Below are 17,317 nucleotides of genomic sequence, written 5' to 3' on the forward strand. Positions count from 1 at the left end.
AAGTATGGAAGAATGAAAGCATTGGATATCATTTTAGTTAAAATCAATAAAAATATAAATAAAAAGTCATGTACATTCATTCTCGTACCCGAAAGTTTAAAAGACCGTAGGCCCATCGATTTCACTCATATTGCCTTTAGGCAACGTTGAGCAACAAAAAAACGTTGCCTTTTAGGCAACGTTTTTTTGTCATTAAACGAATTTGTAATTTATCTTTAGTTAAATTTAATTACTTAAAATTCAAGAAAAGAAGGACATTTATAATGTCAAGAAATTTGGTAAGCTGTATTCCATTCCAGATGATCGCAAGTTTGATACTGCAAACTTTTTTCGACTTACCTCACCCGTGCGAAAGAATTCCCGAAAGTATTCTTTTACTTGACAAAGATACGAGTATACCTCCTTATGCTCTCAATGAAATAATAATCTTTACGGACAGTAGCTTGCTCGATGGCAAAGTGGGAGCGGTATTAGTTCCTTTTGAGAGTGATACAGAATTACCAAGCAGAACATTTAAATTAGATAATTTCTGCTCAGTTTTTTAGGCTGAACTACTCGCAATACGAAAAGCTCTCGAGTGGTTATTAAAAAAACCACCAGAGAGATGGGTTATTGCAAAAATATTATCAGATTGTCGTTCGGGCGTTCAAGCTATAACTGATACTCGGTCGGTCAGTAAATCCATTATTTGTAGATATTCAGAGTAAAATTAAGCATCTAAAAATTAGAGGGATGATCATTCAAATATGCTGGATAAGAGGACATGCTGGTATCGTAGGAAATGAGAGAGCGGATGAACGAGTAAGAGCCGCAACTTGTAAAAGAACGGCACCTTTCTTCTCAGAATTTCCCTTTAGTTTTGCTAAACGCCGTATAAAACAAAATACGCAGCAGCGTTGAGATGATCATTACCGCGCTTTTTATACAGGTAAAATCACTAAAATGTTTTTCTCAACGCTGGCTAACGCAGCAAACTACCGTCATCATCACCAAAGTACTTTCGAAACGACCCAAATTTTTACCGGACACGGAGCTATGAGAAGTTATCTACATAGGTTTAAATTAAGGAGTGATGACTATTGTCCATGCGATGATATTTCTTCACAGAGTATCAAACATCTGTTATTTCAGTGTCCATTTTCCAGTTGACAACGCCATAATCTTGAAGCAGAATGCAGGAAAGATGGAATATCCTTAACAGATATCCACACTGTAGTTAAAAGTAGTTATCACGCGCCATTGTTCTTGAACTTTGCAGCAGCGGTGATTGGACTCATAAAGGTAATAAACCAAAATCAGTGATTGAACATCCCATTTCCAAGACAAACAAAAACGATTTTTTCCGAGTACCTTAGCCTTGTACATGACACGTAAGGCTACTAAATACAGGGGTCCAAATATATAAGAAAAAAAAATCTACTCTTTATAAATGTTCAATTTCGCGATTATGTATCGCAATTTTTATTGAATTTAACGCTACTACTTTCATTGCCTCTTTCACTGTGAGTTTGGCAAATTATGTATAGGACCTTCGTCGGATACTAAAATAATCCTCATGACTATATTGCAAATAGATTGGTAAAAAAAGCCGTATTTACTCGTATCATAATAGCCTATGTCCTTTTCATTTATTTAAAAACTTGAGTAATGTCAGATTAAAGTAATGTTATAATTATTTTAAAAACGCCCTTTATACAAGTCACCAAAAGATAAACTCCATAATCATGCATGGGACGCCGCTAATTTAAAGGTGTATTTAAAGGAGTATAACTATTTCAAGTGTAAAGATTGTTAGTAGGTATGTACTAAGTTTGACAATTTTAATACTAAAGGTTAGCAACACTACTTTCATTTTAAGGGAAAACAGTTTTGTGTGTAAAATAGAACCTGAACTCTGGTCAAGCTTTTTTTTTTTGAAAATTAGGATTACGTTTTTGCAAACCATGCATAATGTTCTTGGTTCAGATCACTATTCATTTCGAAGTAACGGGAAACATTTTAGAAAGGAAATATGGATAAATTGAAGAAACATGAATGTTTACACATAAGCAAAATGATGAATCTTACACAGTATGTAAAATGGCTACTTAAATCAGTCAGTGACCGATCATTAGCCCTGTAAATGCCTAGACTTATTTTTTTTCTTCTTTTAAACGTTTCCATTTCTGTTGTTATTTATTGATTAAGAACTTCTATTTACTTTATTTCTGTTCCTTAAAAAAAACAAGAAAACACGTCAGTTTTGTTTTGTGATAAAATTAAAATTAAAATTAAAAGATTCTAAATATACCTACAATGTTTTCATACTCGTATTTACTAGTTATTTTTTCAAATCATGCGGTTTGGGAAGGTAGGAAGAAATTGCCTTAAGGCAATACGCCCGCCTTGTATGTATAATTTTATAAATAAATAGATGAGAACGTAACATTATTCCATTAGCGAAGAAGCGAACCATTTTGATACACTAAAAAAGGCGCAATCTAGGGGAATATTTGAATCACTGCCATCTATCGTGTAGTAGGACTATTACAACATCTCAAGTTCTTGTTGGAAAGTTCGCATATTTTCCGACTGGAACGCGTGATGAAATTATTCTCCTTCAGATTTCAACTAGAATCTTATACAGTTATGCAATAAAATGCCAAACAATCTCCATATAAATATATTTTTTCCATTGATATCAATATTCTCAACACAGACGAATGAAATACATTAGAACTGCGTATATCCGAATTCCTGTCCTCCGGAGTGTCAAATATCCGGATCAGAAGTCTTTATAAGAAAATACAAAAAAAATCGAAATAAGGACCTCACTGCTGGTAAACGAGTTTCTTCATCTTAACAATAAAATTTCTTGGACATTTTAAATGTGAAAGTGATCTTAGTGTAAATCATTTCGCGTATTCTTTAAAAACATTGCCTTAGTTTAATGGTTAATACAACTATCCGGATGTCTGTATACTTGAATAACGTCTACAACTCATTAATACGGAGAACTGAAGTTTTACTCCAACTTTGATAGATATCTTAACCGAGATGAAGTAATTCTCAATTCTCAGTTCAGAGCTTATCGGCGTTTATCATTAGCATAGTACTAATATATTATGTTTGCAAAACAGTAAAGAGAGTAAAAAATATACAAATAAGCAAAATTTAAATGTTTGTATTTTAAAGAAATGTGTTTGCCATTTTTTATTTGAAATTTTATTTATTTACGGATAACATATATTTAAAAAAACATTTTAACTTTAAAAAAAAAATCATATTCTACTGTTAATGATAATGTTTTTAACGTCTTTTGTGAAGGTTGTCTGATAGTTTATTGTTTGAATTCAGTCCCTAGTTTATTGGTCTCAACATTCCTTGTCTCGATTTAGAAAGTTGGATACGATATTGTTCTGATGTTCTCGTATTGTGTCCATATTAAGCATATTAGTTTTAAAAGTTTTAGGAAATTTGTTTTTATTTTGTTTTTTTACTGTTGAATGGACCAAATTAGTCGCCAAATAAATAATTTGTTGTAAAAAATGAGTGAGTGTATTTGAATCGGTGGCTACTCTCTACTCTACTACTAAGGTAAAAATTCACAAAAATAAAAATCGAGTGGAGATAATACCACCATGTAGTGCAATGGTAAGCACGTACGTTGACCATACTTGAGGTCCCAGTTTCGATTTCTGGAAGGATTTAAATTAAGTTTTAGTTATAAGAGTTGTTTTTAACTAAAATATTTCACTGTCCCAGGACTAACACTTTACGAGTAAGACTTAACACTTTTTCTTTACATAACAGACAATCTAAATATGCTGTTTTTAGTGTATGATTTCAGTTCACTTTTTGTCACAAGGTGTGGATAATGTATGATAACTTGTGAACCTCTGGAAATCTGTAGATAGTCAGGACATGGCATATATACAGGCGCGATCAGGGAGAAGGATAAATTACCCGACCACTCACTCAAAGCTAGCTCAAAGAAATTTTACGAGGTTGTCAATGTTTTTATGTAGAGATTAGCGACAATTGACTAATCTGCTTTTCTTCCATACTTTTATTTGATTTTTGTATTTGTTGACATTTTAAATGTTTTTTCATGTTGTATTTTTGTAATATTTAATTAAGAACTCACTGTTATTTGGCACCTTATTAATTGTTTTCAATTCTTACTATAGTATAGAGTGAGTTTGTAGAAACTGGTTGCGAATTATGTGGGTATGCATTTGTCGATTATTGTTACACTTCAATATCCTTTACACACAAAAACTGTTCACTTCCCACCTCCAGTATCCCTTGAAAACCCGCCTCAGCAAGACCTCGTATCGTGTATATTTTTTCGCCAAACGTGTGCCGCACCACCATTTGTTTCCACCAACCACCAGTGTTCAGCTCCAGATCGGGGGCCTGCCCTAGTGTTGGTGCCGCTCGCAATTGACCAGTCGGACCGCAATCCCATCAAGAACGAACCAGGTTAGTGGCTTCCATTCCTGATCCATTTCATTTGTTGGAGTTGTGACTGATTGACATTGCATACCGCATTTCAAAGATATTCATTCATCATATATTTTCATAAAAAATACAGTCCACTATATCGTAGAAGCTCTAGGGCTTCGCCCCCGCTATTTCTCGCCCCGCACCCGCGTGGGAATTTGTTTTCCCTCCAGAAACCATACCTCAATTATTATTTCAATTATGTTTTTGTAATTTTTTTTATATTGATTTCCATTGAAATATACTATTATTTTGTATATTTGATTATGTATGAATCTAAATTTGTGTAATTTATATTTGAATTTAAATACCTATTTTTTTTACACTGTCTCCTTTGGAATTTTATTCATTTTTATTTATACCTTTTTTTTCTGGATTGTTATTCTATTGCATCATACTCGTATGTCATTACGATTAAATTAAATTGTACGATGTATTGTTTTATTGTTAATTATTATAGTTTAACACGGGTACAGCCTAAAAACCCCTTATAAATTCATTAATATTTAAACGAGTGTAATTTTGAATAAATAAATAAATGTTATGGTGATTTTATATAACGACTGCGTTTAGGACAAAGGTTTCAAATGACAATTTTGCTGTAAGTTATTTTTCTAGTTTTAAGCCAATAACGGAGGTCTTGTGCTACACATTCTGACAAAAAGATTGCTACAATAGGTGTTTTGTGGTTGAAATACTTTTGATAGAATACGTGCAGGTATAAAAACGACATAATGAGGAACTTCAGCCCTACTGAAAATTGGATACAAATATGTTTTCTTACGGGCGGGAACAATTAGATCATTAACACTTTGAGCACTGGCTAAATACACATAGAATTTTCCCTGTGCCCGGCCCATTTTTGTGAAATTTCATGCTTTGTGAAGGGTTTCTTAAAAGTGTCATAATTATAAAAATACTTAGTTAAATCAATTGAAACTTCTCATATTTATTTGAAATAATTAAATAAGTAATTTTTGTATGATAGTTTTGCCAACATTGGCCTTTATGGAAAGCCACATTGCACATTGCGCATGTTCGCACATATACAGGGCCTCACTTTTTTTTTGAGCTTTTTATCCCGGAGCCGTATTTCTCGTGTTTTACCAGTTGCAAAAAAGTACTAATAAAAGTCACTAAATGTCAATAAAATGTACTTTTTTAGACAGCCGGTAAATCACGTGAAAACACGGGACCGGGACACAACGCATGGTTATATAATCACGTGTTTACACGGCTCCGGGATACAAAGTGTTAAACTGTTCGGCGAAGTTTTCGGAAAATGCATAAAAAAATATTTGAATAAAAACGAACCACTTTGAACGATATCCCTCGTTCATATGAATCAATCAACGATAAGAGACTTGTGGAGGATTTCCTGATTGATTACCGTCAACGGACTAATCGGCAGAACTGACCAAGAAGAAGCGGAAGAAAACTTGAGACGTCACAAGCAAACTAATTTCAGAAATACAAAACATCAAAAAATCATAGCGCTCATAATACGATACATATTTTTTTTTTATTGGCATAGTTTAATAGTTACTTTAAAGAAATAAAAAAAAAACTTTAAACTTCCTTATTGGTTGAAAAAACGTTTATAATAATAAATCCACTTTTTGCATGGTGTAGAAGCTAAGTAATACGAAAATTAGGATATATAAAATGTTTTCTTTCACACGGCAAAAATTAGAAAATTTCATTTTACGGCAAAGTATCTCGAAAATGTTTAAAAAACGAATGAAGATGATTTTAATAAAAACGCTTGGAACTACGTCACGAATTCTTCCGAATCAATTAATGATAGACCATAATGATGTGATAAATTTCCGGTTACCAAAAAGCCGATTCACAAATCAGCAGAACTCACCAACTAGAACTTGTGACACCACTGGCGGAGTAATTTTAAAGTAACTGAACTTTAAAAAAACGTATAATTTTTTATTTTGTTTTTTGCGGTATTGCTGAAACATAAAAAAAATGCTTGGTTTTATTAACAAATAAAAAGTATTAAAAAACCACCGAACTTCCTTATTTTAATTTAAAGCCTTTGTCCTAAACAATGTCGATAAATTGAGAAATATTATATCGACGTTGGAATGGAAAAAGTTTTCAAGCGACATTTAGCGACTTTACAAAAGAGTCAATTAAAGTTTTTTTGTTTTTTTTTTAAATTGATAAATAAAATCTCGTGCATCGTGTTATTTTGGCGTGATTCGTGCATAATTTAAATTAAAATTGAAATTTCGAGATTCTTTATTCATTAAAAAAAACAATTAATTGGCTCTTCGGTAAAATTGCTACATGTCGCTAGGTAACTTTTTCCGTACTCTCGTCGATATTTTGTCGCAGTTGTTAACTCTTAAAAGACTGTGATAAATAATCCCTTTGCGCGCGGTGATGTAACATCGTGTTACCACTAGTAAAAAACGGAATAATTTAAAGTTCAAAAATTGAAAAAAAAAAAAACATGGAGACACACTGTTTAATAATCCCTTTTCCATTATTTGTGCAAATAAACATATAATTTAGCCCTGTTATAGTATAATAAATCAATAATCATAAATACGCCGCTCAGATTACGCGCGTGCGTTTCCCATCACAGTTATCAACCAGCTGAAATCTGAATCTATTTTATACTTTACTTACTTTTGTTTTTGTCTCTTTCACACTAACACCTGCCATATAACAGCGTTTCTGTCTTCTGTGTGATGAGTTCTATCTTCGTGCTCTTTCTTATACATACGTGTTGCTGAATTAGCGGACACTCTTTTTTCGCGTAGCGAGGATAAATATGTTTTTGTATTAACATCCAGCATAGTTGTACAAAATTCACTTTCCAAATCCGGTGTGAAAATGTCCATTTGAAGATTACGAAAAATACGAATTCATCATTTTAAAAAATAAGAGAGATATATCAAGTCTGGTGTCCTATGTCGACTAGTGTGACATCACAGCCACACAAGAAGAAAAAATGACTTGCGCCTGTTTTGCGGCAATCAGCGTAACACAAAATAAACATTAAGACAATAATTTATTATATTTAATATATTCAGGACTGGACAGACAGGCCGACAACATTTTTGATGACGTAAAGCATTTACAGTGCTTATGAGTTGTCACTATACGTTGCCGGCAGATAGGGGTATTAGTTTGGTGAGGGTGTAAAACGGCGCAGGGTCAAAAATGCATTCATAGGGGACTGTATACGCTTTTATTATAATATTCCTAATAATATTTTGAAATTGTCAGAAAAAAAAAAAACACAAAAAAAACACAAAAAAAACATGTTTTGGAATGAACAAATTGAAGACTATTAAAAGAACATGGGTGTTTAGTATTTCAAGTTATGGATTTCTTATTTTTCTTGTGCCTTGCCGGGTCCCCCTCGACGTTGGCGATCACCACAGCGAAAGCATATGTATCTGTCCTGCGCTAATTTTACATTTCGCAGCCAGGACGACTGCTTATTGATGTACACGCCGTAGTGATTCCTGGGAAAAGATGACTAGAGTGGTTTCCTGTCGTTGCTTTCTGTGGTGAATTTCTGTCGGGATTACCTTCCCTTTGCTGGTTGGTTTTGGTTTTGAGGCGCCAAAAACTCGCCTTTCATCCTCTCGTTATATGCTGTGATCACACCGTTATGAGTGTGATCCTATTACCCGGGGTTCGCGACGTGGACGCTAACAAGTAGAACTAATCAGTGGTGTTGCCGGTGGAATGCAACTAGGCGTTCGCTACATTTTATAGAATCACATCCTTCAGCAAGATGTGACTCACTGCGATCCAACTTACAGTTCGAACACCAGATCAGATCATAAGACGCACTTTTTTCTCTGAAAACTAAACCAAAAATTGGGGTGCGTCTTATGGCCCGATGCGTCTTATCGTTCACAAAATACGGCATTTTAAATAATTACTCTTTTTGCTCCTAACGGTACATAGAACATAACATTGCTAAATTAATGGCAGCGTATCTCGATCTATTTCTTTAGAATTATGACGATGAGGGATAGTGAAATATTGCAGTGTAAAAACGAATTTCTTTATTAATATTTTATGTCAACCATATTGAAAATCTAATCTGAGACTGGTTGCATGGTACACAAATAGACTGGCCATATCAATTTATATCAACGTTATGTTATTTATTTATTTCCAAGTTTACCAAATTTACATTTGCCTTTTTGTATTTTGCTTACCTACACTTAAATTATGACGATGAGGGATAATGAAATATTGCAGTGTAAAAACACATTTTCTTATCAATATTTCATGTCAACCATATTGAAAATCTAATCTTAGACTGGTTGCATGGTACACAAATAGACTGGCTTGTATGTCAATAAATACTTACTTTGTTATATTTTCCCCGAAATTCAAATATAAATACCTCAATTCCCCATTACCTATTAAACACTTAGCCTCACCCTTAACCGTTGGTTTTTCCCTCAATTATGATTAATGTACATGCTATAGTTCATAAGATTATATTTATTTTCTACTTAAGTACCTTGAATTTTATAACTATGTAAGGACATTTAATCCAAATAATCTTCACATTCGTTTGAAAATGCCCTAATAAGGCGAAACAATTGTCACGAAGTTTTTATTTTTATATGTTTATATTTGTAAAAATAAAATAAAGTGTTCAGAAGACTCAAATCAGTGTTTGATTTCTAATTATAAGTTTTCATATCAATTTATATCAACGTTATGTTATTTATTTATTTCCAAGTTTACCAAATTTACATTTGCCTTTTTGTATTTTGCTAACCTACACTTGAATAATACCTGCTGTAAATTTTTTGCCAAAAACTGTTATAATTTTTCTAGCATACTTAACTATGCAGCTACTTAGACGTAGTATTATTTTATCCTTATTTATGTTTATCTAGAAAGCATAATGTAATTCAATATTACTTTTAAAATCTGCTTATTTTTTATCTGTCATATCAAAACGCTCTGGGCGGATACGAGTATAATAATAATATAAATAATTTAGACGATAATAAACTATTAGGTTTTTTTTAAAATTTAAAAAAAAGCACCACAAGTAAAAAAGAAAATTTTCTGCTCCAAAAGACATTGTGTTAGCTTTAACAATTCATATTTTTTATTTATTAAATAAAAATGTAATGTTATTATTTATTATGTATGTACAAAACATATGTTATTTTATACGAAATAAGTATAAAATAACATATGTTGTGTACACACATAATTAATAATAACGTTTCTGCTTCTCAAATAGAGTAAAAATTCAAGAGAGAATTCGTTTTATTATCCTAAAACTGGTTCCTTAAAATTAGATATTCTAAAAGATACGTAATTTTCTACTGCATCGACTTCAGGATAGGGATAGGAGTCTCATGTGTTTTTACAAATTTATATTTGAATATTTAATGTTTTTTTTATATTTCTGGAAGATCATTAAATTTTTTTCCCCAACATATGCAGGTAAAATGATTTAAAGCTGCAGATGTATTGCATCTATGCAATATTTAACTATCAAGAAATCTAGGGTATAGAAGATTATGTGAATCAGTGGATTTTTTTCTTTGAAAGCTCATATAATAGAAACTTTTTGAAATGTGTTATCAATTGACGGTACAACAAGTTCTTTAATAACTAAATTTGAAGGTTTGATTTTACGCTTTTTTATATGATTTTTTATTTTATTTTATTACAACCTTCAAAATGGAATGTCAAGTACGAAAGTAAGCCTTTTCGATACCTTTAGTTAGCGTCCAATCGAGGGAATAAAGCTGCCAAAGGTGCTTGTGTTATTTGCGCAGTTTACGGTGAAGATGCTATGAATTATTGGCAATTTTATTGTAAAATAATGAAGGAGAATTTATTATTGGCTATTTGTTGTATTTTTTTTGTTGTGTCCTCTCGTTTGGAAAATCATTTGGAAAAAAACGGACACAGTTTGACAGCTTTACGCCCATTCAATACATTGCTTAACTACTACACCACACTTGGATTGTCTAAGAGAGATTATTTGTACATTTTAAATGCTGTTCATCATCATCATTTTTCCACTTACACTCATTTGTGCATAGGGAAATGCATTGGTGTTCCAACCGTAGCGCATCTTTTCGTGACAATTTTATGCTTGAAATGCCAGTCCTGGAACAATAAAATATTGCAGCGAAGAACCATCGTCAAAACCAATATTTTAGGTCTACTCTGCCAGGAATCGAATCTAGGACCTCAAGCATAGTTGACGAACATACGAACCACCACACGGCGAGACGGACACTCGTCCTGGGTTCCGGTTCTATTTAACACTGACAACTGTGTTCTAAATGTTTTTCAGGTACTATAAAATATGGCGTCAGCGTCGTAGCTAGGGTAGTGAGCGCCTCTGGCAAGATTTAAATTTTGCGTCTCTCAAGATTTATTTTCTCGGAAGAGAAAAAGAAAGGAAGGCTGTGGGTCTGCAAAATGCGCCCTTCTGAGGGATGCGCCCTTGGCAGCCACCCCTAGCTACGACGCTGATGCAGTGTACATTTTAAAATAAATAATTAATGTTAAACAAATGACAACAAAGATGATTAATGATGTAATAACTTATATTTACAAAAAAAAAAACTAATTTTACTAACTTTACGACTTACTATTGGTCAAAAAAATAAATGGAAGTGTACCAACTATTTTGAATAAGTAACTTATCAGGAAATTTAAGATATATTATGGAATTCCATCGAGAATTGTAAATTGAAAATTCAAATTAAATAGAAATGATTAACATTTTCTTAAATGTTTATCATTTAAAAATTCTTAAATTAAATCTCTTGATTGACATAAAGAATTCTAGGCATTTACAGGGCTTAAAACCTATCATTGGCTGATTTAGCAACAATACAGGTTTTAGCTCTTTAAATTCACTATAATCTACAGATGGAAAAATATGTAGAAGAAATATGCATGTTCAAACAATGGCAAAATGATGAATGTTACACAGTGCAATCCGGCTAATGATGGGCCATTATCCCTGTGAATGGCTAGACTTCCACATTTCACCTCTAAAATTTTGTCCATCTCTGTTGTAATTTATGAATCTTAACACATCCCCAAAGGGTGAAATCCAGTATTTTGTCTGTAAATATTAAGGCAAACTCAAAATATTGTAATTCATGGAAACTTTGTCGCAAATTGAACCTGAAAACTCAAACTTAGAGGCGATGAGACATTGTTATTAGGCGGTGACAATAAAACAGCAAATAATTCATTCAATGTATTTATTTTGTTATTTTATTATAATGAATGACATCTGTAGTTCTGCATCGTTTTCTGTATAACACACATCAAAATGCAATTAATTTACCTTTTTAATTGATTTACAACAACTTTTATAGCAATACGTTAAGTGTCCGTAATAATATTGTTAACATCTACAAACACATTTAATTTAAGTAATTCTATGAAATTTATTGTAAATTAGACAGCAAATTTACACGGGGTAGGATAAAAAACATTTATTTGTTTACATAATATCAAATATCTGACAGTTACATTTTTTCAAACAAAAGAAAAAACAAATGAACAGATCATATTTAAAACGATGACAGATTAATACGAAAATGTGCGGAATTTAGAAAACAAAGATTTCGTATTGAAATTTGACTGACAAAAAACTTTGCTGGTCAAACTAAGTTATTTGTTCTTACATAAACAACGTTTTCAGTTTATACTTGTATTTTCTCCTTACGTTCGCATCCCAAAGGAAAGTTTTACATTATTTTATATAAGTAGTTTGCCTTATTAATAAGGATCTTCTTAAAATTATGCAACATTTATTATTTAAAGGAACTCGTGTAGAATCGACGTGTGTATTTCGAAAATACCAATGAGAAATTAAAATACCCACATTGAGAATATATTTTTAAGACCGATTAGAAATATTTTTATTTCAAATTTACTTGTCGAAATTCTTTGGTTTGAATTATTTACTTCCGTCAATTCGCCCTAACAATAAAAATGCAGGAATTTCTAAATCACAATGTAGATTTTCAAATACATTCGACAAAATCACATTTTGGATATTTCAAAATCGACAAATCGACGGTTGTCTTTCATATTTTATTAATATATTACACAATATCACCTAAATTCTAAGATATGCTAACAAATTATTAATTTTCTAAATTTATTATTAGTCTGTCTTGCCTAAAGAGTTATTGATGTTTTATTTAAATAATTTATTTATATGTTCTAGATATTTGTTATTTGGAAGTATTCACAAAATCTTTTAATTTACACAATGCCAAAAGTAGATACGGTTTTATATTTTAGACACAAACCCTGATTTATTTTGTTTTTTTAAAAATTGTGTAAACCAAAAAATTGTTTTAAACTACCCTGTGGAAACAAACAGGACCTTGTCTAATTTTTATTCGAGTTCATTAATTTTTTTCTTTTATGGTTATATTTTCAGATACTTATGTATATGGATGGACATGCATACGTAAGAGACCTATGTTTTCTGCATGTCTACATGAAAATATTACTTTTTTTAATTTATCAACCCTGTAAATCTAATAGACTCCTGCATAACAGAAAATATAACACACTCAAAATATTTTGGCTAAGAATTTACGAAAACGTAAAAAGAGGGGTAAAACATAAAATAAAAACAACGAAAACATATTTTAACAAATGAAATGTTTATTTTTGAAAGAAACAAGTAAACACCTTTAAATTTCACTGATCATTATCACAAAACAAATTTTTACTACATTCCAAAAAATTCGTTTGCAGTATTACCAATATGTATCTCTAAAACAAGGTTAAATAATAAACTGGCAGATTGGACTATTCTAGTATGATTTTGGTAAATTAATGTAATGAAAAATAAATAAATTTTTAATACTATGTTTTTAAAACGGTCGAAGAAAACCAAAACACAAAATGTTAGTTAAGTATCGATTTGATAACAATTTTATTACAGAAATAGTCAATAAATTTATTTTCTTCAAAAGATTTTATATGTTATTTAAATACAAAATAAATAATCAAGTTATCATGGAACTTAAAAAAAAACATTTTGTGTTAGTTAAGATTGGTTTCCTGAGAGCGTTATTAATATTAAATTGGAACTATTTTTATACCAATTAAGTACGTATACAGGAAATGCTACCACAGAAAAATACAGTCAGTTTGACTACAGTAAAAAAGTATAAACCAACGTCATTGTTTTAAAATAAAATGTGAGGAAATATAATGTTTTATGGGAACAAGGTTTTTTTAATAGTATTTAAATTTTGAAATTAATTTTTTAATAAAAATAATACAACCCTTGATGAACTGACATAACACAACGGTAAAATATTACAATATCATATGGACAAGCTTTAAAAAAACTATAAATAGCTGGAATTTTATTTTCAGTCTTACAAATTAACGTGGTTGTCTTCATCTTAATAAATTATTTATATTCATACTATTTCGATTTTTGTTAGATACACTTTCAATAATTATAATATAGTACAACAATAATTATCTAACAGTAATAAAACAGTAAGAATGAACGATGGAAATTTTCCGTAGTTTTACAATAACTTACATCCTTAATCTAGAGTAATTAAATTATATTAAATATAATTGCATTTGTGAAAGTATTTACAAGAATTTCTATGTTAATATTAATAGGAATTACGTACACAACAATTAAAAGTTAATTAATGTACAATTTCTTGAATATACAATACTCGGATCTTTAACTCAACGCTAGTACTTTGGCATAGATTTTTCAATACTCCTTTCTTTCATTATAATGTATACAGTTTAACTAAACATATTAATTTAAAATAAACACGCAAAACATAAAGCGCATTTTGAGAATCAACAAAGTATAAGATAAACATTGCAAGTAGATTTTCTGGAATAAAACAAGTTTACGCAATAAAATAAACTACCCCTGTTCAGGTGTAATAGAGATTATATGCACAAAAGGTTAACATTAAAGTAACACAAACCACCGGTTTTAATGCAGTAAATAATGCCCACCACTACAAACTTAAAATCACAAAATGCCGGAGAATAAATAGACTGTAGAGAAGTCTGCCGAAATTAGACTAGATGAGAATGCTTCGCTCTGTGGGAGCAATTAAAAACCTTAAATATAACTGGCCCTTATTTGGTTAATCGTTCCACTTTCGCAATTCGGGAGTCGGGTTTAGTTATCAAAATATCTGGCTGGGGGGGGCGGGCGGCGGTAAGCGGAACCCGCCCCAGGGAAAGAGTCACGTGGCTTCCTCCTTGCAGGCGTTGGAGTCGTCGGATATTATTCCGAGAGGCGCACCACCCTTACTTTGGTTCACCACGCACTTCCGCATGTGTTTTTCTAAGGTCGAGGGGACGGAGAAAGGCATCTCGCAGAACCGGCAACGGTAAACGTCCTTCCCCAATCTGCCGTGAGTCTTCATGTGCCTGGTTAGCTTGGAACTCTGGGCACAAGCGTACGAGCACAACTCACACTTGTACGGTTTCTCTCCAGTATGTGACCTCCTATGAACTGTTAAATTGGAGCAATTCTTGAACACTTTTCCACAATATTCACAAGTGTCATTCCGTCTACTGTCCTTAGATTTCAACAAAGGGTTCTGTAAAAGACTATTGGAACTGGGTTTTAGGCTGTCGAAAATGTTTTCTGGTGGGCGTTGACCATGTAAATTAGGCAACCACCAGCTCTCGCCTCTCTCCATTTCCATTTTCAATCTTTTGCTCGCTTCAAAGGGGTTTTCAAATGGATTGAACAAAGGATGAGGAGGACCACCTGGACCTGCCTGTCCGAGCATATTTTTGGCAAACTCTTCTTTTAGTCTGAGAGCTGAAGGGGGTAAACCGTTCATCTTCTCTTGGCTTCCAGGAGGAATGGCTCCGAGACCATTATTATTATCATGATCCTTATTTGACATTTGCCATTTCAGTGCATTGCCTGATTCTTGAAGAGCTTGTTTGTATGCTTCACTATATTGAGCAATATTTGACAAGCCAAATTTATCCATCAACTCTCCTACTAAAGACGCTGCGCTAACAGGTGTTTGTGTTAAATGATTTAGAGGCTTTAAAGGTTTAGGAGGTAAACCAGTAGAAGGAACACTTAGGTCTTCAGCTTCATCTTCCTGGTATTCATCATCTTCTTCCTCCTCCTCAACATCTTCCTCTTCTAGCTCTTCGTTGGAATCTTCTTCATCTAGAGTTTCTACAGATCCTGCATTACTGGTACGATCTTCCGGTGTTTGGTGAATTTTCATATGACGCTTTAATTTGGAGCTTTGAGCGCAAGCGTGATCACAGACCGTACATTTGTATGGTTTTTCACCAGTATGAGCACGTTTGTGAACAATTAAATTACTTTGGAAACGGAATTTCTTCCCACAAAATTCACAAGAATGAACTGAATCTTCCGAATTGTTTAAAAGAGCCTGTTTCGAAGGCGGTGTTGATGCTGATCGAGGGGTTGTGGTAATAGCTGGAGCTGACGAAGGAGCTGCAGAAAGTTCAGATCGCTTCTCAGGTGGTGTAACACTTTGTGGTCTGCTCGAGTTACTGTTACTGTTATTGTTGTTGTTACTCGTAACCGGAGTAGGCGGCAGGTGAGAAGGCGAGGGGGAAGCGAAAGGTGGAGATTGCTTCCGGGGGCTAGGTGAGCTTGAATTGCCTGTGGCCGCCCCCGGGCTGGTTGTACCGGCCAGTTGCCGCAAGCGCTGCGAGTAAAAATCCAGTTGTGGTTCTAGAGAAAGTTGTTGGGTTGGAGGAGGAAGAGAACGGTCTCTCGAAGGTACTGGAGGTGCGGGAGGTCTGTCCGAGGGTGGGGGAAAAGGGGCATGGGGTGGAAGGGACCCAGCCGCCACAGCAGCCGCAGCCGCAGCCAAGTTGAGACCGTGGTGCCTGAATTGCTCCGAAACTAATTGCTCCATTCTAAAGCGATGATCGTGATGAGATGGTCTGGCAAACATCGGAGCTGGTGGGCCAGGAGGATGTCCTAATGAAGGTAAATTTCCCCCGAGAGGCATTCTTAGAAGACTTCCTACTCCAAATGGACTGTGTATGTCAGGTGGTGGCGGCGGCAATAAAGGGTGATGACGCAGAGACTGAGGAAGTGAAACACCACCACCAGAAGAACACGAGCTCGTGGAGCATGATGAACTGGAACTGTGGTTGCTTTTGTGTGGTCCCGGTGATTCAACATAAATTTTAACTCCGTGGGAATGTTGAACATGTTGCAGAAGTCGCCACGCGGAATGGACTCGAGTTTTGCATGTCGAACAGACGTAGTTACTGGGTTCTGTAACAAACAAAAAAACAAATATAAATATCGTATATTATTTTATAATGTGCGAAAAATCTATGGGCGAACTTATGAATAATTTTCTCGTAAATCACACTGAATTCACCGCCGTTTATCATTCAAAGAAAGGGTCATCTTGAACCCAAACACTACTCGTGGTCTACACCTATCGAGGGGAAGGGAATCTCCACACACTGTCCACATGAACAGGCCATTACTCATAGCTTCCTAGAGCCTCCCCGAAACGGGGGCTGTTTAGAATTCAGAGGGCGGAGGGCCATAAGGCTAATAGCGCCACGGAAGTTGGACTCCGGACGGTGGTCGAGAAAAGGGGTGGAAATCCTTTACAATCTTCAATGGAGTACTAGCTGAAAAGGTTTTTTCAGGTTTTTATACGATACCCTCTATACAATACTTCACGGTATTTAGGTTTTTGAATGGGGTCACGCCGCAAGTATCAAAAGTCTAACGTGAGTGAAGGGAATCGCTTTTACTTAGTTTTTTTTTTTAAATTAGACTTAAATGTCA

The 17,317-nt window shown here is 33.5% G+C and overlaps 1 protein-coding gene across 1 annotated transcript in view; it reads right to left on the bottom strand.

Moving 5' to 3' along the window:
• Nucleotides 1-13,143: 13,143 nt before the first annotated feature.
• Nucleotides 13,144-17,317, bottom strand: part of Cph (BCL11 transcription factor chronophage) — a 123,977-nt gene continuing 119,803 nt past the window's right edge. Inside the window, exon 5 of the mRNA XM_088226916.1 lies at nucleotides 13,144-16,786. Coding sequence (XP_088083042.1) covers nucleotides 14,739-16,786 — 2,048 coding nt within the window. The 3' untranslated portion in view covers nucleotides 13,144-14,738. The remainder of the gene's footprint in view (nucleotides 16,787-17,317) is intronic.

Source organism: Micrasema longulum, unplaced genomic scaffold (assembly GCF_059751315.1).
Source record: "Micrasema longulum isolate JH-2025_06_02 unplaced genomic scaffold, ASM5975131v1 h1tg000472l, whole genome shotgun sequence".
Taxonomy (NCBI): Eukaryota; Metazoa; Arthropoda; class Insecta; order Trichoptera; family Brachycentridae; genus Micrasema; species Micrasema longulum.